The sequence below is a fragment of the Nipponia nippon genome, unplaced genomic scaffold (assembly GCF_047370975.1).
Source record: "Nipponia nippon isolate SJK-2023a ecotype South Korea unplaced genomic scaffold, ASM4737097v1 scaffold_3, whole genome shotgun sequence".
NCBI classification, from domain to species: domain Eukaryota; kingdom Metazoa; phylum Chordata; class Aves; order Pelecaniformes; family Threskiornithidae; genus Nipponia; species Nipponia nippon.
Genome location: NW_028262347.1, coordinates 104,433,270 through 104,457,947, shown reverse-complemented (window position 1 = coordinate 104,457,947; position 24,678 = coordinate 104,433,270). Strand labels below are relative to the sequence as shown.

The 24,678-nt window shown below is 38.9% G+C and overlaps 1 protein-coding gene across 6 annotated transcripts in view; it reads right to left on the bottom strand.

The window, feature by feature from the left end:
• GBF1 (golgi brefeldin A resistant guanine nucleotide exchange factor 1) overlaps window positions 1-24,678 on the bottom strand; it is a 108,207-nt gene that overhangs the window by 77,240 nt on the left and 6,289 nt on the right. For all 6 annotated transcript variants that reach the window (XM_087767887.1, XM_087767890.1, XM_087767888.1 and 3 more), the window contains one exon: window positions 23,343-23,409. In XM_087767887.1, coding sequence (XP_087624013.1) covers window positions 23,343-23,409 — 67 coding nt within the window. The remainder of the gene's footprint in view (window positions 1-23,342; window positions 23,410-24,678) is intronic.

Here is a 24,678-nt window from a genome sequence, read left to right as displayed (position 1 = left end):
GTGATTGCTTACAGAAGGGGTTCAGGGCAGGGGGAATTACTTGCACACAATACAACAATAGTGCAAAGATAACAGAAAACTGGGTATTTTCATGCATAAATAAACACATTATTGTAGTACCCTCTGCATGACTTGCATTTGAACATCTAATTTACCAATAATCTTTAAAAACTCAAGGAAGAGTGGAAAAAAACAACACCTGTAGAATTCTAATTTGGGGCCAAAAGTACATACTCATCTTCACTTTTACATATTGTCCTTCAGCTCACACTTTACCCTTCATTTACTTAGTCTGCCTACCAATACATGTTCAGTGCTAGAAAACAACTCATTGACACTACAAGACTAGAATGAAAACTTAATTCTGTTGCCTGCAGGCTGCACATAGGCAAACCACCAATTCCGCCTAGCAAAAGAAATGAAATTAGGAAGGTATCCTTAACCAGTACCAGGACTGCTGGCCTCTGCCTCTCCTCTCTCTCCTCCACTTCATAATGCCTGTTATCTAACTGAAAAGGAAAACTTTGATCCTAATGGTTTCCGACACCTGATGACAATAAAGAAACACAAAGGGACCTGGTGATGTGTTATTTAACGCATGACTGTTTTAATAGGGCTGTCTAAGTTTTGGAGGCACAGGGCCGATATCCAATGCCCCTCACAGCCACTCATCAGCTATTTGCCACATTCCATTCACCACATCACATGACTGCGTTATTGGCAGTTCCTGAAGGTTAATCAACTTCTGTATACTACGATAATTTCCTGGGTTAGAAAAGGTTAATTAGAGGCAGAGCGAAGAGCAGAACAATTGCGATATTATGAAATTTTTACTGTTCACAAAATCTTAGAAGTAAGTATGAGTTACAACCAGTTACACAATATTACTGTATTTTTCAACGTTGTATCTCTCAATGCGCTACATGTTGTGTCTTTACCCTAATTTTCTCAAATGTGAAATTTAAGACACAGACTGCCAAGGTGATTTTTCCAGTTCCCATTCATCTAAATATCAATTTACCTAAATACCTTCTTGGTGGGTATATCCAAAGTCCTTTACACCAACTTGAAACTTCTGCATAGAAGTCAGCTGCCCAGGAAGAGCGATGGTTATCTCCACTGTTGAAACAAGCTGTCTCCACTGTTGTAACTGCCTGCATCTTAGGCTGCAGAAGTTTCAGGTAACTAAAGGACAACTTCTTTATTAAAATCCACTTTTGCCATTTGTGCCTAGGCTAGTTAGATTCCCTATTCCCAAGTTTGAAAAAAATCACCTTCCATTAAAACCCAACTCAGCTCAAGACAAAACACTTACATCTCTATTTTTAATTAATTTCACTGTAAAGAAGCATACTGACAAGTTCTCGGAAATCCATTCTATACTCAATACCCTACACGTTCACAGAGGATGTACTGAATGTCTTGTCACAGAAAAAAACAACTAAATCCTAGCCTTCTATTTAAAACTTAGTCTTAAGTAGGAAACCAAAGCTAGTATTTGCCCAGACAAAGCTGACATGCTACAATTATTTGGGGTTGAAGGGGAAGGCAGCACTAGTAGGCGAGACAAATTTTTACTTGCAATGGTAAGGCAGTAAGATGAGTACTTTTCTGACACAAACTGGTCCCATATTACAGTCTCTAAACTGGATTTTCCTATGAAGAAAAGAAAGTCCCCCCCCAGTCTCCCTTCCCCAAGGTGGCTCATGCACAAGCTTCAAAAATTTAAATGCCAAATTTTAAACACGAAACTGCCCCTGTTCTGTAAAAAAGGTAACTGTCCAGCTAGCCAGTTGCGTACTTCTCCTTACCACCAAATCTAACTCCATCATATCAAGGTAAAAAACAAACCCCATCACCAAGTAATCTGCCTGATAGATTCCATGCTTGCTATTCCAAATACTGACTGCTCAAACAGATACCACCAACCGTTCTAAAACCAAGGGATTACACTAAAAATTGTGAGAGAAGACTCTCAACACGAACAAAGACAAAGAACAATGAAGCCAGATTTGGTTACCCTAGAAATTATTAGCCTCCGCAAATGCTGGAATTTATTTTTGCTATAACTAACAGCAGATGAAATACAAATGCCATCCAGAACTAGGGGATGCACTGCTCTGTTAATGCAACACAGCAAACAGCCACATCTCCTTTCTAACACTGGGAAGTAGCCAACAGTACACATGCTAAGGTTAAAATGTGCTACAGAAGAACAGAGACCCTGTTTCACCACTGCTTCATCAGCCACAATCAGAATTACTACCATTCTGATTTATACTACCACCAAAAACCCATGCAGCAGACCAATTGCCAAGCAATTGCCATCCAGCCTCTTGCAAACCCAACTGGTCAAAGTTAATCCAGCACTACAGCAGCTGCAGTTCAGAAGCTGGTTTTGTATCCTACACAATGCTTCTGTCAACACTTCAGAGACCCCAGACCTGATTAATTACATTTGTCTGGGACCCTCCGTCCACCCAGCATATTGTTGAAAGCTGCTGAAGCAGGACAACAGTTGCACCCTTCTTCACACCAGGCATAAGCCAACCTTGTCATTCCCTGTTTAAAGTGCCATTAACTGGCCAGATTTACAGCTCCTAACCAGCCACTCCAAGGCAGCTCATTGTAATGCCTTCTATTAATCACTACAATTTGCCCCAAGTCACGTGGAAACTTGCAGTCTTTTGCTCCTTCCAGTCCAGATTACACAGATAACAACATTTCATCCCAAAAGATTACCTCTCTGCTCTCAGCCACAAGTCACTTCAAAGCCCACACAGGCACCAGAATTGCACGTTTGTTTCTGGTAACATGAGCAGCAGCAGGAATTATGCTATCATTCCAATCATTTATGTATAGAAATCAAACTTTCAGATCTTACAAAGCCTAAACTAAAAAAACCAAACCAAAACAAAAAAACAACTAAAAAACCAACGAAACCAAAAAAACAAACCGTTAAAAATGTGATCTTCAGTGTTATATGGGTGGCTTAAAAGAAAATTCACTACTATCCTTTCTATACCTGGTCATCTACCAGTCCGTGAATCCTGGAACATCATCCTTTAAGCAGCAATTTCCACAGTGACTGCACACTACATTCTTCTTTACAGACATGTATTACTAACAATAGAAGGGATACATCAATGTGATTGAAATTTCAAAAGGGAAGAGAAAATGACAAGATGTCCTTCAAATGCCTTCAATAGATGTAAGTCATCTCCAAACAGTCAAGAGAAGTGACCAGGATGAAGCTGGAGATGAGTCAGGTCAGGCAGCTGTCATCAGCCTCCGTCACTACTTAAACACCAAGGAAACCTTCCCATCGGTCTTTCAAGGGGCAATGGGTGGAGGTGTCATCCCCAACATTTTCCAACAAAGACAACAGGAAAAAGTTACTCAAAAGAGATAAATTAAGTACACATCTCATTGAAATAAATTGCATCCCACTTTCTAACAAATTAACAGATTAATCCTTTATGCTTCCAGACAGCTCATTATCCATGTAGAAATCTCTCTCTCTCATGGCTTATTTCAAGTCACATCTGGCCTATATTATCAGCACAATCAAGACTCTGCAGGCCAGGTTATCTACACAAAAGGCAATTACCTCTTGTTTTGTTTTAATTTTATTCATGCCTTTTTAGTTAGCTGTTACCTTAACGCTCGCCAAATGCCCTTCCCCATCAGTTTTCTGAGGGTCCAGAAAGTTGAGTAGAACACATTTAAATTGATCATTGAAAAGAAAAAAAGAAAAGCCTCTGAGATACCAAAGTCTCTTAATGCAATCACCAAGGACAAGCTTTATGCACTTTACTCCCCTTCCCTCTCGTTTGAACCACAACCTTATGTTTAAAATTGCTACTTGGGTCAAATCCTTCTGAAGGCCTGGCTCATCTCTAAAGCACCAAGGTTAATCTTCAACAGATTCCATTACAGCCCATTCAGCTATTCTAGCAATGCTCTTTGAACACACCTCCTCCACAGAGCAGGTCTTTTTCCAAGGTGGTGTTAGCTGTCTTGTTATTTTGAGAAAGCAGATTATGTCCTTTTCTTCAACCCCCATACCCAGGCCTTCTAATCCTGGACAATATGGAACCCAACGCAGGCTTTACCCACTCCAAGAATCAGGGGCATAAACACAGCAGTGCAGTCACTAACCACAGTGACAAGCAGGCTTCCTTTTGCTGGTGTCAAGCTCAAGTCATCCTTGCCCACCACAGTTTTTCACGTAGCAGCCAAAAAGCCATTTGCACAGGAGAGGTGATGAGTTAACACATTATTGCAAGTGGTTGCCAAAATACTTCTTCATTAGACAGCCTTTAAGTGTACCTCACTTGGCTAGCAGGCAGCATACTAAAATGCTTTGTACCACCACCTTTCTGCTTCCGAACAGCAAGCTCAAGAACGAAATAATATTCTAGCACTGAGGGCAGTCAGAACCAAGACCTTTTTCTAAACAGGAGCGAGCAGGCACAGCCTCAGAGGTCAGTCCCTAGGGCTCCAAAACAGCTGTTTGCCACTCTCATCATGAGGCTGAGAACTTTGCAAGAAGCAAGCAGCTAAGTCTGTACCTATTTAGCCAATTTACATCTAAGGCAGTGCAGAAACTCTTAGCTAACTGCAGAACATCTCCAGAGAAGTGTCTTTGCAATAGCTAAAAAAAAAAAAAAAAAACAAACCACATTAATATTAAAGCAAGCTGACAGTGATTTGTGCTAAAATATTTAACATTTTTCGTTATTTTTCCTAACACCAGATCACAGACTAACCATTGCTGGTATCTCAGGTGTGTTAAATCCAGTAAACGTGCTAAGTCATGACAATGGCTCTGACAACCCTCCTCCCTGCCCCATACTTTTGCATCAATACAAAAAAAGCCCACAGGAAAAGCATCCTTGAAGTTATCTACATCGTGTTGCTAGCTGCGATGGAAAGGAACTGCAAGATCCAGGTTCTGAATATCCTGCATATCTGCACTGTCTGAGGATGTATATTATACCGGCAAAATTTAGCATGATAAAGTTAACAAACCTGCTTTGTACATAACTCTACACAAAACATGCTGTGTAAGCAGAATGACTTCCGCACATCTAACAATCCATATCTTAAATTTATATAAACACAGTGACAGTGGTTAGGGAACACAGTTCTTATTCATAACAAGATTCTGCCCGGCCCAGCCTTTGCCACCTCCCTCCAAAATTATCAACCCCCACAACAGACCTGAACAAAGGAAACATATGGCCACTCCACAGCCACCTCAGTATGAAGTCCCACAGATGATAAAAAGGCACAACCCCTGACCATTATCCCTATCTTGACACAAATTTTTTTTTTATGGATAATTACACAAAAAAATTTCCACCCTGCCAGCATAGCATTTTGCTCAATGGAACGGTTTACAATATTGTATAAAACACCACAGTATGACTTGCCAGATCTCATCTGTCAACTGCCTTAGTCAACAGAAGCTACTCTGGGTAAGAAAAGGAACATTTCCCTCTCCTAAACCTTCTCCATTCACCCACATTGAAGAAAAGCAAGGATGAGGACTTCACAGCTACTGAACGATGCCTATGAGTAGCTCTCCAGGGAGCAAATCACTGCCAGTCATCCCTAAAGAAAGGGGATACCTAGTCTTCATTCACATCCCAAAGATCAGCAAAACATCACATAGCTTTTTCAAAGCTGAGTTGCATATAACTGTATAAAACCAAACTAAAAATGGCTTCAAGAGGATTTAACACTGCGGACTCCATTACTTCATTGACTGGATCAGAACAGGAAAGGCTCAAAATGAAGTATTTTACTGTTTCACCAGAAAGGACTAGTGCTAGATGAGTAAATGTGGTATGCCCAGATATAACAGCTCTCCAGCCTTGAGCCATGTGCCCAGGAAGCACCCAGAACAAGATTCAGGACACCGCTCCGCAGCTATGAGAGCACCAGCCACCCTATGAAGTCAGCCCACTCAATGACACAAACAGATGCAATTTCTACCATGTATCCCCTGTGCAGTGCCAAGGGTTAATATTCAGATGGCAGGTTCAGCCCCGAAGAGATGCATCTCTGAATTGAATTTAGGTTCAGAAGGCTTGTACTGAGCTTTATGTGCCTCTGAATGCTGGGGTGACTCTTGCTCACTAAACGCCGATATTTGTATGAATAAAAATGAAGGGATTTAACAAATCTTGTTCCTGCACACAGTTGTCAAAAAATCTGACCTTTAGAACAGGAAAAAGAGGGGGGATTTAAAGGTTTAAAGAAGAGGCAGTGGCTGCCTGATGTATAACAAACCTTTGAAAAATTATGAAGCAGTGAAAATCCCCTACAGGTCCCAACAAAATGTGTCCAATTTGCATTCCTGCAAGCCTTCCATACACACCACTCTGCTCCTGTGTGTACACAGGCAAATAAATCCCTAGGAATAATACAACTGGGACCTGAATCTGATCTCCAATATATTATTGCTCCAGAGCTCCATTCCAACCTTCACAAACGGCTTTTTTTGTTCCAGATAACTAAATCAAAGCAATCCTGATAAGCTTTCAAAGCAGGGAATGTGAGGAATGGTTTAATGAATGTTACAACTCAACCTATTACAGGCTACAGAGCATTACAGAAGACGACGGGGGGGAAAAAAAAAGCACATATGACACTCCATGTCTGGAAGTCTCATAAATTCAAATCCAGAAGCACCTGCCTTTCTAAGCCCCTTTATATTAAGCCCAACAAAAACTCAGTGCTGACTGTGCAAAGGGACATAAAGCACAGGAAGTGAGAAGAACTGTCAGACAAATACAGCGGTTTTCCTATTGAAAAGTTACATTAGCTGCAAGTTTGACGCAGAAAGATTAGAGTCTTAATGGGCTTACATGGGAACAGATAGAAAAAAAAAGCATAAACAGAAAGTAACAGCAAAAGAGAAAAAGGGAACGTGAGTCATGGAAGACAAAGATAAAAAAAATTTGGAAAAGCATGCTCGTTTTGCAAAGCAGCTTCTGTGGCATTTACATTTGGCCCTAGGTGCTATTTGTGCACTGCAAGAAACTCGGGCAGCTTCTGCAGGTATAAAACTTCAGCTATGCATGCATAGGGTATGCTTGAAAGGTCTATGTCCTGGTCCCAAGTTTTGCTTTGCTTTCACTGCTTTTCCTCTCTCTAAGCATAAATGATTCTTCTCTCAAAACCAAAAATAAGGTTGCAGCATAAATATGTTACAAGAGCCTGTTGTAGCTAATAAAGTTCTGTGCAGTTTAAGTTTGTGGGCTCAGACTGAAAGACTAAATTAAACTAATACTTCAGGTGATTTTCATAAAGTGGAATTTCAGCTCAGAAAATACCAGACACTAAGGTATCTCACAAAGGCAATAATCACTCCATTCCCATACAGCTTACCACCTAAAAGGTGTTCAAGAGGAGGTGAAGAACAACGTAACTATACTCCCACTTAGATTCTCTACACCGACATGTCCCTGTTTGCTCCTTTCATCATCTTATTATGTGCATTCTTGTCCCAGAATTAGTAGTTAAAACAGTACAACAGTTTAAAGGTTTCACATTAAACAACTGTCTTCTTCATACAGTTAAACAGCTGAGATTATCAGAACAGGTTAACAATTCAGCATTTACTGCCAATAAATAAGGCTTAAATACCATAAGCTTTCAGTATTACCTAGACAGTTGCAACTGACTGTTGTAGAATGCAAAATAGTTATACTTACAGAGATTAAATACTTCCCATTTACATGACAACACCTATCAACACAGCTAGATCAGAGTTACATGTAATTCTACAGCCATCCTGAATAAATCATCACGCAGACGCATCCAGAGCACAGTCATTCTTATCATGGAACGGTGGTCCCAGAAGAAATCCCTGCAGAAAAAGCTCCTGTAGAAGAGTTTTAACTATTCTAGTCATTTTCCTCACAGCAGCAGGTCTAAAAACTTCTATACTTGTTCCAGAATTGCAGCCTCTGAGCATTTTTCTAGTTTTCACTTACTACTGAATCTTTCTCTCTTTCCTTTCCTTCCAACTTCATCTAGCACAAATTATCTACTATTATTCTTTCTGCTTCAACTTCTAATCCACATTTGGGTCCCTTACAATGTTGCAGAGCACTCCATGCAAGAGGTATGTAATGACTAAAAATAACCAACAGAAATCTGTACATTTTCTACTGCTTTAAAGACATTTAGTCATCTTGCTCATTAACAAATCAAAGAAAACGGATTACTTTCCATGGACTACGAATACTTGGGCTTTCTGTTCACATCTCTTCATGTTCAGAAACATTAAGTGTTTATAGGAAATTTAAACTCTGCTAATACACTGATACCCCATTTCTTATGCTTATTCAAACTAACACCCCTCTTGTATGCCTCCCAATATTACTCCATATTTCATTGCACATACTACTTTACAATTTCAAAGCCCTTTACAAATAATGTCCTTGTGCTTTGGTCCTTCTAGATTTCTTTCAAATTTAAGTAACAGCAATTCTTTTTAATATCAGAGTCCGATTCTTTTAATACACTTTTAATGCACTGTAGACAATCTCAGCTTCTTGCCTTTAGTTCACAACAGAACTCAGCCATTTTAAAACAAAACATAAATGTCGGGAAAGGAACAACATCCTTTTATTAAATGCTGGTAGACACATAAGCAAAGATAATATATTCTGAATATAAGTTATACTTGATTTAATTTCTGTTGCTAGATACCTGATTAAAAAGTAGTTTGTTTCCATACATACTGACAGTTGATGCACAGAAAAAAAACCCAACAGTTTACCAGTACCAGATGATCAGACAACACCAGTGTCCTTTGATGTGAAATTTCACCTGCAACACGAAGTTCAGCCCTTTCGGTTTTATTCCAGGGTGAGCCAGGCAAAGGAAAAATAAAATGGAATAAAGATTAAAAGGGCTTTGAGGAACAGCATCTGGGCAGTTTGAAGAGAAACACAGACTTCTAAGGGGTAGACTTAAGTCTCAGTTGCTGGAAGCTGGAACACCTGGGATAAGAGGCACACATGCAGGCAATAGGGCAACAAGATGAGCACTGACTTTTTTTTTTTTTTTTTTTTTTTTTTTTTTTTTTTTTTTTTAAGTGTACTGGTACTTCTGCCAAGGTTTACATTGCAAAAGGCCTAGGCAAGTCAGGTGTGCTACGTAACACAGCTAGTAAATGGAGTAACAAGTCTTGAGTCAGCTCTGTGAATGCGAAATTGTGAGGTTTTATCCCTGTGTAAGTCATGACAAGCAGCACAGTATTTGGACCTGATGCAATCAGAAGAAATAATGGAGTAATCCTGAGGGCTTACAAATATTTTTGAAGAACATTGTACATTGACAAAACAGTTTTCTCTACTTAGTCATGCAGGTTTTACTCAAAAAGCACAGAATCCCATATCTTATCCTACTGCTTGTAACTACAGAAAGTTTTTGGACAGCCTCTAGTCTGAATCAGTTGCATCCTCCAGCAATCTACTGATTTTTTTCCTATACGCCAAAGAAAATTCCAACATCAGTTTAGCTCTTCAGACTTCTGAGAATAAAAATTGAAGCTTATTATATGGAAGTTTGTAGGGCAGATTTTAGAACAGACTCAGCGAAAAAGTTAGCATTCATGTAACACTTTTTACAACTACAGTTATTTACCCCCTACGCCCTTGGACACAAATTCTCTGCCTCCACATTCGTGTGGTATGCTGTGCACCTGTTGGTTGCTAACCCCACCCCAGACACAGCCACATCACAGGGCAGCGGACTGAGCGCTCCCTACGGTGTGAAGCAGCGTGCAACCTCTCAGGACAAGCTACAGAGCCAGTAACTAACCACAGGCAGTAACCATGCACAGAATTGTCATGGGTCCCATCTTCCATAAATTCTTGAGTAAGCAGATGAAAAAAACAGCTCGCTGAACCAAGAATATGCTGCAAACAGTATAGATGAAGTTATTCAATGCATTATGCAGAGGGCGAAAGCATAGTCAGCTATTACTGATGTTTAAGTAGGGTTTGGGGTTTTTTTTTTCCTCCAATCTGTAGTCATCTCCAACTTCCCTTGATAGACTTCAGAAAGTCTGTAATTTACTGTTCCATTTTCTACTGCTTACATCTGTTAAGATTTTAATTGTCATTGCCCATAATTATGCCTTTCTGTATAAAATATAGCCTACACCCTCCTATGCTTGCACGGATTTCTGTAGGCTACTCTCTAGCACCGCTGGTTCAATTTTCTCCACAAACAGTGTAATTTGTGTTGAGACTTGAATCAATATCATAATGGTTCAAGAAGCTTTATGCCTTTGCCAATCATCTTTTGCTGGAGGAAAGCCTTGTAATTGGCTTCTTCTATCCCTGTTCATTTTCTACATATCAACTGCCAACAAAAGAAAAGAATTTTAGAACATGGGCTTTCAGGCCATTTTCGGGGGGGGGGGGGGGTAGAGGGGTTTTTGTTTGGGTTTTGTTTGTTTGTTTTCTGGAACCATGTGGGCTAGAAACAATTTTGCACCTAAGCAAAAGTCAGGATTCTTCAGTATGACCATGTCCTGAAACTCTGGGAGTTACTTTTCACATTTGATGTCCCTGCCTATTTTCAAAAAGAGCTTGAACTAGAACAAAGTGTGTGCCACTACTATTTAAACACCATAGGATATATTGGTATCAGTTCTCTATAGCTGCTCTTACCGATTTTACCATTTCTGGTAACATTCCCACCACAGGAACACATGACAACAGAACACAGCAAATATGTCAGATCCTGCTTACACCTTAGCTACACTGAAACCTTAGCTACACTGCAGTACCTTAGCTACACTGAAAGAAATAGGTAAGTCTCAGAAATATAGGAAATTGTTACTCAGACGACAGACAGACAGCACTTCCTTTCCCAGAACAATCTGTCTCCTGCCCTGACAACCCGTTCCTGCTATATTTAACCGACCAAATTTTGCCAGTGATATATTTCCAGATGCACTTGAGCCACATGTGCCTGTCAGTCAGCCCAAGCACAGAGGAATCTGAGCAGAGAACAGCTCCTAGAAATCACTACTTAATCCATGCTTCCTCTCTACTTGCTTTTAGAGTTAAAGGAGACAAAATGTGTAAAGCATTATTCTTGGTTTATTTTGGAAGCAGTTGTGGGGACAAGAGGTACTTCATTTGATACAGCTATTTACTTCAACTGCTTTTTTTATGGCTGACAGAGACACCTGAACAGTAAAAAAAGAAAAATAAAAGTCTGAAACATGCAGTTAAAAATAACTGGCTGTTTCAACCAATTAATACTGGGTGTCTAGAAAGAAATTGTAAGGCTGTCTGAAAAAAGGCTAGATGCTAAACAAGGATCTTATAGCTCTAATCTGCCACGGGAGAGCCAATTCCCCATCCAGAAAAAAAAAAAAAAAAAAAAAGCCATCTTTGCTGGAGAAAAGCAAAACATATCACGCAAGGCAAATCAGTTCTAGATTTCAGATAGTTCAATTTAAGAATGCTGACCAGCTAAAATGAGTTGAGTTGTGGAGCAATAAGAACAAGACCTAATGAAAAGCTAGCTTTATTTCTTCTGAGCTAAGCCACTTTACTACCTTAACAGTTATATTCTTCCTGTATTCTACCGTATACTTCTGATCTCATGCTATCTCTTCCAACCCTAACTGCACGGCTAGGTTCTTTTATTTTCCTAATTTTATAAAATACTTAACACCTGACTTCTGATAATTATCTTGGCTCTTACTGAATTTCTAAGTTCCCTAAGATCCTCTGAGCAAAGGACCAAATAAACTCTCTTCCCCACCTCCACATTTTTAAAAGATGCTCTTCACAGCTCCTACCTCAATATGGCTTTGATTCCAAAGTGCATTTTTTGAGACTACAGCAATGGGGGAGAACAAAACCAAATAAAACCCACAAAATATCAAAGTCACCTCTCAGGATCTTATTAGCAAGAAGATTCTGTCACCACAGCAGTGGGCAGTCAGTGGAACCCAGGTATTTCTCAGCCCTAGGTACTACGAGTCTCCCAGAGAATGAGATGGGAGCTAAATCAGTGATACAAGTGGAAGAGGTGAACAGAGGAGCTGAAAGGGTTTAAAATTGGAAATATCCTTCCTTCGGCTCCCTCCTCCCGTTTTCTTTAAAGCGCAGACAGGCAGTTTCAACCTTTCCATCGTTTATTTAACTGGCTTAACAGAGGGTCCTAACAGGTCACAAATAAGCTTTTTAAATAAAAACCACAAGTTGAAATCAACTGTGGATATATCAAAACTCTTGGCCAGGCCAATTTTATTACTCAATGTGGAATTAAAAACCACTGCAGCCTTCTTTAATAGCAGATTGACATAGCAAGACCTCTTCAGCTAGCTGAATGCAGGTAGAGGTTCCTCAGAATGAAAGCACTTTCGATCCATTCATTCTTCTAAAACAAACAAACAAACAACCACCCACCTAGGTTTGTATCCAAAACTAGAATTGCTTAAGGACAAGTACATCCTTTAGAACAGTCTCAATTATTTTCACTACAGCATTAAAACTTTAACATTTGTAAATGTTTTTGCTAGAAAGATTATTCGTGCTTCCTTAAATCCTGTACATTTGTACGTTTTCTGGTACCCTTTCTTTTTCAAATCTGTAGCACTGGAACACTTTTCAAACATCCGACTGGCACATCATATGAGAGGAGTGGAGACCAGCACAACAAGAAAGAAAATGAGCATCTTATGGGTGGCACTGAAAGATGTTTAAAAAAATACTGGCCAGTGCTGAGTAGGATCGAGTGAAATGTGGGCAAAATATGAACTGCATTACATGTTAGAGTTTATTAGCAGCCTCATACAGCTGCTCAAATTCAGGCATCTAATACGGGGATGTGAACAGCTGGTACCATCACCTGCTGTTCCTGCAGAGTGAAAGGGAGTGTGTGACCTTCCGCTGCAGCACATGGGTCTTGTGCATGTGAACAAGTACCAGTATGGGTTGCGAAACTCAATAGCATTAAAAACTGCCATCCAAAAAGAAACTACAATTTAAAGGCAGCTGAATGAGAATGAACTTCGCTTTCACATTTTTACTGGATTGTTAGTAAAAGCAGAAGGGAGAAAACAGTTTGGAAAATTTAAGTGGATGTTGCCTCTGACACAAAACTTTAACAGTCATTTACCAAACAACCATTAAATTAAGCATTCCAGGGTGCCTATGATGGTGCCCCCCCCTCCCATTATTTAATAGTATATTTCTTCAGCAATTTCTTTTTCTCTGAAGAAATTTTGTTTTGCAATTATTGAACTACCATTCAGCTACCCTGTTAGAGTTGCTCTATTGCTTTCTACAATGTCTGAATCTTTTCATTTCTTCCTCTCCTATGTTTCCAAAACTTTTGGCAAAGCCTTTTCTCCACGAAAACATTACTTTTTTATTGACCAAACACGGATATTTCTTCCCTTATGTTCTTAATGAAGCAGAAGCCTTCATGATGAAAGTGTTCGGATTCCTGTATGACGCAAAGAAGTCATATGCTTTCAGAAAAATTTGTTGTTTAGAATTTCTCTCTTTGCCAAACCAAAATTTAGTTTTCCTACAATATCACAGTACTCCTGTTTCAACTGAAAAAGTCTCTTCCTGTTGACCATATTTTAACAGAGTGGTAAATATTTGAGCACCTTTATGCTCAAATATTTCCTACACTTTTGTGTTCATCATCAACAATGTCACCAAAGTAAATATTCCCAGGACTGTGCTCTCCCCACTCCCTGTACCACCTGATCACTTCACATTTGAAGTGCTAATTTCATACTGAGGCAGAATGTATTTAAGAGAGGGGAAGCACAGAAGTAAAATGTGATAGTGCTTGTTAGATCTTAAGTCTGATTGAATATATTTGCTCTTCAGACACTGAAAAACCAAATGTTTTAACCAAGAGCTGAGTATGCAAAGGAAAACATAGTATTTCTGAATGACAAATGTGAAAACCTTAGACTGAAGTGAAAACCAGCTAATGATGTCTCCTCCCGTGCTGCCATGACAGCCATCTTAGTTATTACAGGACTATTACGGGCCACTATAAACTGTCTAATCCCGCTTTGAAGAACATCCAAGTTCCTAAGTGCAGTTACTAAAGATGCTTACATAAGCAACCATATTTTACCACTGCCACTCATTTTATTTCTAGAATAAAGCCCCTCCCCTAGGCTATACCCAGGTCTAATAGACCATTCTCCTTCAATATGCCTTGACCAAGATAACAACCATATCTTGATTTATTTCAACAATAACTCATATTTACAATTTGCCACCTAAATTATTTAAGCAGTTAATCAAGAGGTAAATGGAATCTAATTCAACTTGGCAGATTTCGTTGCTGTATCAAGAAAAATGACTATTTCCTGAAAAGTAACGGGGCACAAAGACAAATTTTAATAAAAAACTTCTTCCCAGAATTAAGTTAAACATGATCGAAAGTGAACAGCATTGTTTTGAAGTCTCTCATATCATTTAAGTAGCACACATGTCGAGAATTATTTACAGTCATGCAAGCATTCAGACTCTTGCACCAAGTAAAGGCAGCATACACTTTCTGAAAGACTGCTCTGTTTATAACTTACTGTTTCAATATGGCTAGGAATAAGTTTCGGCTTACTTCTACAAGGACAGAACTGGAAATTAGAACTTCTGAAGTGCTTGTATTAGGGTACAGATAGAGGATCAAACAATCAAGGTACTACCATCACTGAAGAATTCAACATATTCAGCTAACAAGCATTAATCAAGTGCATCCCTTGAGTATTACAATTGTGTAATTGTGATTACAGTGCAAAATACATTAGCATAAGCTGTCATCAAAACAGTTTATCAATCTATTCATTTTAATAGGATAGCTATAGTAAATATCACCCCAAACTTTAGTTCTGTTGCATATATGTGCAAGCTCTCATTTAACATGTTTTACATTTCTACCCATCTCACATTGTCTTTTTTTCTTGTCATAATGTCTTGTCCTGTTCCTCAACTCTCAAGTAAATACGCACTTCCTCTTTCTTTCACAACGTGCTTGAATACAAAAGTAGTCTGAACTGACAAGTTTTAACTTCACAATTGCACCACGCAAAGAGCACGGACACATTCATTTCATGAAGTCCAAGTGATGAGAAGTCTATGTCTATCCATGCCCTTAAACTAAACAAGAAACATCCAGATATAATTAGGAGTCCAAAGCAAGAGCAAGTTGCTTTAACACTTCCAATGGCATTTCCAAGTCACATGGATACGGTACATCATACAATACTAATGTAGATCTATCAATTTTCTACAATAACTATGACTAGTTGATAAATGTTCCTTCTCAAGATGGGTTTTATTTCCTACAATTTTGTGATGACATGTACTTATTCACTGTCCCTAGAAGATTTACGTATATTTAACTCACTCACAATTTAGCCTTCCTCACTCTATTAACAAATTCACAGATTTCCATCCACTCCCAAACTTTTTCCACAGAAAGTATCTGTTGATACCACCAACACTCGAATGAATGCATACTTCAAACTCATCCGTGACATGACATTTCCACCTCTTTCACCTCAGAATCCATTATATCACAAGACCTCAGACCCTACCTTTAAGCCACTGTATTATAGGCAATATATACCAAAATTTTTCTTTGTAGCTTTTAGAGGTGCTGTAAAGCAAGTCAAAATCTTGTCATCGAAAAGATGACAGGAATTTTCACAGGACTGCACGCAGCTGTAAGTTTTATAGCTCTTTCCTGGACAAATCTGCTGTCATGTATCATTTTCTAAAGGCAAATTACAAAAGCAAGATCTTGACTATCCATCTGAAATTTTTTTTAAGAACTTACAATGAGAAGGTCCATAATATGTTGGAAATTTTTTTTTTTCCCTGATTGCAAAAAATACCCTTCAGCAATAATCTATTCCACAACACTCAGATAGCAGACAAGCTAGGTACAGTTACCTTAAAAAGAAAAAGCTCTTGCAAGTTTACCTCAAGGGAGCAAGCCACCAACTACACATCCCTCACTATTAATGTTCCCTAACCAATCAACTTGCTATTTTAATAACAATGTGCTCCATTACTTCTGCTACTTTTATACTTACCTTTAAATCTCTCCCGTTCTACCTCTCTTCTTGCTGGCTTTTTTCTTCCACGCTAATTATTGAGAGAAGCACTTTATCACACAGCCCTGCACTATCCCTGAAAAAAGCCCAATTGAATCTTCTTTCAAACCTCTCCTTCAAACTCACATCTTGCTATAAACCACATTAGGGATCAGCCAACGACAGCGTGTTTAGAGGACAAATGGAGGTAGTCATTAAGAAAAACCATCAAGTGTTTAACAACTTTGTGTACTTAACGACTTCTCTCTGCTTCTACCCTCTTAAGCTACAAACTCTTTGAGGCGAGGAATGCTTCAGCATGCTTGTTGTGTATGTATGGCCAATGCTTCTTGGCAGTCCTATTACATATTATGCAACTATATAAATATGCACCTGCACTTTTTGACACAAGTTATTGCTTCTTTGAAGTAAATCACCTTTGAGATATTGTTTTTAACAGATTAGATGGCAGCAGTTTAGCAAGACGACAGTTAAAAGAAGGAAAGGTGACAGAAGAGCTATATATTTAATAAACTTCTACTGGAATTCAGCAATTTCATGTACACTCCTACTTCTAGAGGGTTTTTACTATAACGTAAATAGCCTTATTGTCTCCTAATTGGCCACAATTCCTTTTAACTAGTCTTGACCAAAACAAAGACATCATCATCAAAAAACGTGGAATAAAACCTCCATGGACAACTTAAGAGGAACCTTAACTTCAATGGAGCATCTGGTACTGCCTTTCTACCAAATCAAACTGCAATTTATTGCCCTCTAATGTATGTACATTAGGCCATTTCCTTTATGGCTCCACTTTACACAGAAGCAGTAACTGAAGGAAATAATGGAGTGCCCAAGTGGGAAAGTAATTGCTCAACAAGCGTGGAACAAGAGAGTCAGTTGCGCACCGTGCACATGTGGCAGCTCTTCAGAGCCCAGCCCTGCAGCAGTAACAGAAGGCTGGTGTTGCAGAACAAGCCCACTGTGGGAACTCTGCCAAGCAACAGCCAGGAGCGCTTGTCCATCTAAATCCTTGGGTCCTTAAGGATTAGGGGTCAGGAAACAATTCCTTTCAACAGCACCACCTTCTGCCTGTACCTGCCAGTCATTAGCCATGCACAGATGGAAGACTGTTAAGCTCCAAGCTCTAGTCTTACTCAAAGAACGGTATTAAAAGGATGCTTAGGTGGTCTTGTAAGCGTGGTGGTGCTGGACTGCAGAAGGGACAGTTCAGATGTCCTGACTTTAAGAGAAATGCAGAAATACCTTGTGCGAAGACCATCTTACTGGGTTGGTTGGGGTTTTTGCTCTAGATATCCCCAGAGTCACTCCACTTCTTTTGAATTTATTCAGTAAGTTTCTTACTACTCAGAAACACAAAACAGAAGATGAACATAAGAGGTAAAAAGTTATCAAACTAAGGGTGCTACACAACCACAGTTTAGTCCTTTCTGCCTGTTCAGTCTTAGTTATACAATCTTTCAACTACAAGCTTCCCCTTCTCAGGAGTCCCAATTTCATTCAGTAACCTACGTTGAGGAGCCCAGTGAACAATTCAACAGAATCAATTAGAGTTCAGAGTGACCACATCCATACCTGACTCCTCACACACTCTGCATAAATGCCGTCCCGCACGCAACTGCAAAGCCTTGGAAAAGGTTATGGTGCTTGTCTTGGTGCCTCTATAAGCTTCACAAATACTAACAGTTATTCTTCATCAAGCACATTCCTGTTTATTATTTCTCCAGTTAACACCGAGAAAATCTATACCAAAAATATCAATAGAAACCTATTATCTGAGGGGCATTCAAAGACCTCAGCCATAAGACAGCAATTTGATTCATTTGATGCTACAATGAGATTAAAAAGATGATTAATTTCTCTCAAAGAGAGTATTTGGAACTACCTGCAGCTTCAAAGCAAAACTATTGCATTAGTTTACATTCTCTGTGCACTTTGAAGGATGCCTGCATTCATGAACACTAGGAACTTGCTTTTAAAATGACAACTTTTACTGCATCGTCTGAACACAATTTGCAAAAATCAAGTCTGGATTCAGCCTGCAAGCAAAGCATCAAATTAAGGTTGTCACCTTAATCTTCATATTTCATATACTAAGAAGGTGACAGAAAATATTAAGAGAAATTAATTAACACTTCTGCACACTGTGTCAGGTCATTCGATATGGATTAAAATTGTATTGCCATCCACTAATTAGAGTGAGGCTGAGTTAAAGTTATGGAGGAAACCTTATTCTATCAATTTCCTAACCTTTCTTATACCCTTTCCATTCTTCTTAAAAATTTTATAAAGAATGCGACAAAAGCTAAATGTTAGCCTGAGTTGCTTGGTCTTCCAAAATACCAAGTTAACATGTATGGATACCTGTTACTAAAAAAAAAAAAAAAAATTTAAGTTATTACAGGAACAGACATAATCTAGGAGACCAGTGAGTCTGCTAGATCTTTTATATGAAGCTGATATGCAACAGAAAAAGCTTAGGTGATTTTTTTTTAATGTCTGCTCTAGATAACATTGCAATCCTTCAATGCAAACAAAGGGAGAAGTATCACAGCTTACAGTTCATCAGTATTTGTTATTTGCCAGTAAGTCCAGACACTTCCTGCAGAAACTCAAGATATAAATAATAAATAAAATACAGCATTGCTCTTATCTCTAAAGTACAAAGTAACAAGCATTGCAGCACTATATATATCACACATCCATATAACCTAATTCCTACACTTCAAAAAAAAAAAATTATTATTTCTGATTTCTTAACTTGAATAGACCACAATAAATATCTGAGATTCTATTCAATAGCACTCCAATAGCATTGAGAACAGGCCGCACATTTGTATTTACTACTGATTTACCACTTCTTAAAACTAGATCTTTCAGAAAAAGTTCAGACATCAATCCCAAATCAGGATATAATTCCTGCACTGTTTTATACGAATGTCAGATTTTCCCTAAAAACTGAGTTTCCAGAGCTCAGACATGAGCAAATGAGTGTGCAATCAAATCTACATACCAGAAAACTGATGGCTACAGTAACAAGTATATTAAGTCAGTACACTGGGCAAAGGTTCTCTTACGGTTACAGTCATTTGACCTTTAGCCAGCTCTTAATGCCCCAGCCAACCCTCTAAAGATGGAGATTTGCAGCAGCTTCTTGTCTGAAATAAGCCATGAAAAGATTCTTCTGAACCCACTGTACAAGCATTCATTTAAAATGTCATGAATGTGCATGAAATCAGAGTGCTCCTAACAGCTTACTTTGCAGCTTCTGTTTAAATGCACTAACTCGGAACCACCAGAGGATAAAAGGACTCAAACCTTCCAGTCTGGCACTCATGGACCTAAAATATACACAAGCACCTCTTCACAGGTGTGTTTACCTAGTTTAAACCTTATTTAAATAGACTCTCGATGCACACACTTTCCACAAACACCTGCTTCTCCCACTGCAGTGCTGACTTGTACAAGGCAGTTGTATTCAGTCATTTTCTGTCCTAAAGCCATCCTACACACCAGTGAGCAGTACTTCAGTCACGACAATCCTGGTTACTGACTCATCCCCCCAGTCAGAGCAACGCACAAATTTTGCAATGAGGAGAACGACTACAGAAGTACCTGCTCTTACCTCTACATCATACTGGAATGGTCTGAAGACTTCAACAGCCACAGCAAGATTTAAGGAAACCCAATCCTCATCAGATCATGGAAAAGCAGGCTTATAATTAATTCATGTGCCCAGCCATTTGTGCTTATAAAACCTCTCCCTAGTGAGCTCAAGAGCATCCCAAGTTGGAAACACTCATGAAAGAGAAGATGCTCAGTTATCACTGGATGTCAAAAAGGAGCTCCCTTTTGCTAACCTAAATCCATAACAAAACTGACAAAATGAACAAATATTTCAGCATCCAGACACATTTTCTAGATACTCAGCTTACTTTAAAAAGCAGTCAAATGGAAGTTGTGGTGATAGTGACCCTAGATCCAAACTTGTATCAATACTAAGGCTTCCATCAGTTTTAAAATAACCTTTGAAGCTACAGTTGTATTTCAATTTTGCATGCACGGACAAAGCTTGATAGTCACTGCTTCCATATGGTCGTAACTCAGAACACCGGCTTTTGCTTTTTCTAAGCATTGGAAATACAAGACATCACATCAAACTTACGCTTACGGTGCTTATCTTAGCACAACAAGCATTCAGCTATTAAATTTATCTTGGAGTAACTTATACATCACCCAAGACGACAGAACCTCTATTTTTCCTGGTTTTTGGGCAACTGCTATCAATAATTAAAATATATGCAGCCCATAAAAGTGTAAAAATGGCATACAATAAACCAAATGATATTTGGATCAGAGCAGACATGCTGTTCATTTTCAATTTGTTAAACTGTTTTTATAAATCTACATAAAATTGCCACAGAAATTAAGTTTCTCTGTCAGAACTTTAAAGAGCAACATCATTCCACACAATTCAGGTCCAAGGCCCTTAGCTAGGTATGCTGAACCGTAGAAGTGCAGTTACTCTTACCATAATCATGGGATTGTTTGTGCTGAGCAACAGCATCTTCTCTAGATGCTTCCTTCAAAAGCCCATTTAGACATTACAATGGGATGGAAAACCACTACTTAGTTGGAGGCGAGCTTTTACTATTTTGGTAATCAAATAGAACACATTATGTAATTTAGTTACTCTTGAGGAGCAATACTTTGAAATGGGAATCTCTAGGTGCTGGAGGCATACAGTGCATCTTTATACCCTTGACCAGGGTATTTCAGCATCACAGTCATGACAGAGTTAATACCCACTAGCTCAGAGGAGAACAAAAGGTACTCCACTGCAACATGCCTAACATTTACATTGCCTCTCTTTGCTCATTAAACAGGTTTTGGTTAAATAATGAACAAACTGTATTACAGACTCCGATGAGAATTCCAAAATTATAAATCAACTGGTAAAGCCCAGAGGAGAATGAAGGGAGTGGGAGGGAAGGAAGGATAATATTGACTAATATAAAGGGCGCAGCTTGACAGTGGATATTCCTGCCACACCTGATCAAACATGCTCCATGGGGGAGGGGAAGGGAGGGCGAGAGCAAGAGGGGAGATGGGACAAGGCAGCCTGAAATTTGCATCCGGAACAGATTAAAATGGGTTCTTGGGGGATTGAGAAAATACATAATATATATTACTATAAATGCAAAATTGTACTAAAAGCTAACTCAAATGTCAAAGATTACAGCTTGAATAAATTTAAATATAAAAGCAATGCGTTTCCATGAGCTAATGAAAGAGACATGAAAGGAAGGTCTAGGCGGGGGGGAAAAAAAAAAAAAAAACAAACCACCCACAAAAAACCCTAAGCTTGGACTTCTCAGTGCCTGGAAGATGAGGCAGGAGACTCTATATCATTCAAAGTATTGCTTGGGAACGAGTCCATGTCTAAAACTGAAAAAAAATGGAGCATAGCAATGATGTCCTATCTCAAGACACTAGTGGGTAAATAGCAGTCACTGAAGCTGAAATGACCTGTTTAAAAGAACCCCATGTAGTCAAACCAACTCGCTGTCATCACCACATATGAGCAATTATTACCTCAGCATGAACCACACTTACATGATGGCTAATACTCACAGGGAGTCTCTGAATCTCTCAGTACATTAAATTTCCCTTTCTCTAACACAAGCAGATAGCGGGCTTGCATTTTTTCCCCAACAAGTCAACAGCACATTGTATCTAGCTACTCTAGATAAATGGCCAGTCCCTGACATTTACTCCTACCGCATTTATTTGAGCATCCTGACATTCCCTGCTCTTGTTGATGAGAACAGATATTTGCAATAATGGTGAAGAACATCAGGAGTCTTATTTTAAAGAAAATTTTATTTCATAGAAGGGAGAGAAGGAAAATTTCCTCCCAAAACACTTTTGGTGACTGTCTGCATATCCTACAGAAGATCGGTGAGTTCACAAAAACCCACAAATCCAGACTGTCATGTAGTCTGGGTACAAGCATAACATCTAGAACAAAGATACTATCCAGAAATGTTCCCTAAGATGTCATAACCTGACAGAAGAGTCCTGCTCACAACCAAGGGAAGTTCACGTGCCAAAGAAAAGTAAAGCATTACACTTAGAGGCAGCCACAAAAGAGGAAGGAATACAGGCTCAGAACTGGCACATGTCCTCAGCACCTCTCATCAGCACCTGGAAGTGGCAATACTGTACTTCTAGGAAACATACTTTTTATGGGATTCCAGGCTCAGCGCTGACACAAGAATGGGCATGCTTCGCAATTAGAAATGCAAAAAGTCCATCTCAAACTTAGGTTGAGTGCAGTTCTGAACACTCATTGTAATAAAGGGACCAGAAAAAAAGCTTACTTTCAAATATTACAATCAGTAAGACAAATCCTGGGAAGAACCAGCAGAATGCACATGCAGCTCAGGATTAGCATCACTTCCAGACTCTCAACGTATACTTAGGTTACACTTTAACAATCACTCCTGAAACTAGAAAAAGAGAAAATGTGGGGGGAAAGGGGAGAAAGACGTGTTGGGAGAAAAAAAACCTGGTCAGAATACCCATCACAGTCTTGTGTTCTACTTCTGTAATCGATATAGATTTCCAGTTCCTTTCAGTGCAACTGGTCACAAAGTAAGCCTTTCACTTCAAGATTCAAGAGACCCAAATGGAAAGTGAAGTCTGTGCTTCACTTGTTACTGATAACAGATAATGAAAACCAAGAAACCAAAGAATGTGAGGAGAAAATAGATAATAGCAGCTACTTTCTAAGCAGATTTTTCCTATCATTCACAGATCAGAAAGCACAAAGGATAGAAAGACTATGCATAATAATACACCAGATTTCATATATTACTACAAGCTCCAGTATGTTGAAGAAACATGCATATTTATATACAAAAATGTGTGTGTATACACACACACACACAAATATATATATATAGATACATACACACACACATACATACTTGTATCTCCAGAGAGTGGCAGCAGTGGTATTTGTGTACTAGTTTACATTAGTATTACTTGTCTAAAGGTATATACATATTTGCTCTTTTCTTGTTATTCAATATTCAACCTCTGGATAGTAAATAAGACAAACAAGTACACCTGTACATTTACTTGCATATACCCTAGCAGGTACCTGCTGATTTCTGTATAAGCTTACCTGTTATATTATTCAGCACTTCTTTTAAGAGGCTAAAGCTATGCAGCAGGGGATCCCTTTCTTCATCCTATAGGTTATAACATAGGAAGGAAGTTATTAATGAGGCAAATATATTCCTGAAGACAAATCTTAATAATGGGTCTGTAAAGACCTTGCCTTCATATTCACAGAAGTACTGTGGGTTGAGCTTATCACTGTCAGCCCATTTACTCCATCAAAATCAAGAGAAGCATTTTTATTTTCCTGCTAGTGCTCCCCAACGGCATACAGCTCAAATGTCAAAGCATAGGTTCAAGACTGAGCATTCTGGTTTGGTTTTATTGTCCTTAGAAGTATTTCTGATTAGCCTTCCGCTGTTCAATAAATTTCAGAGCAAATCTACCTCATACCATATTGAAATGGCTCATCTGGATTTGCTATAATGTTAATCTATGCAGATCGTAATGGGCACAGAAATACAATGACATTTGGTGCCATTAAAATAACTTGAAGAAAGAATCACAGTGCAAAATGTATATGAATAGCTGCATCCTTCAGTCTTAGTCTATCTTTACAATATTAAAATAAGGAGGAGCAGCAGTTTCTCCAAGCTGGGTACATCCACAGCCACACCTCCTACTGGGTGGCAGTGAGCTCTCATGAAGAAATGCCTGTTAGAAAGAAAACGGGCCCTGCCCTTTGACAAACTGAAACCACTTGTGCTGGATGACAGCCATCTGCTATTCATGTGACATTCTGAAGTGCACCACAGACACAGTACACCACATGCACACATTTACACCGCGGAAGCCATAAACCGACCAACACATATAGCATCATTAGACTTGGAAACATTGTATTCGTGGCTTTTAACAAAACAGGTTTGAAACTATTAACAGCTTTCAGTCAGAGATATAGCTAGCAGTCGCAAAACAGAGCTAAAAAAAGATACTATGCCATATGAAAAATTAAAAAACACCCTACATATAATGACTTCCCCAATTTTTATTTCATGGCTTTCATAGTGAAGACTGTCTTTTCTAAGATGGCACAAAAGATACATAAAAACATTGTGCTAAATAAAATAACACTATATATTCAACATCCCTGACATACCAGGCGATAAAAGTCGAAATGAGATGATTCCCACGTGGAATACAATGTGGGTTTTTTGTTTGTTTACAGGGTGTATAGGTGGAAGATTTCCAGCTTTGTACCTTTTACAGTCGCTGGCACGCAAAAAGCCAAAACTGCTCAGCATGAAACAACGTAGACAAGTTATTCGAACTTTACTTACAAAAGCACTATAATGAGTGCAAAAAAACCCCAAAGTACTTTTCTGAAACCAGGTAGTTTC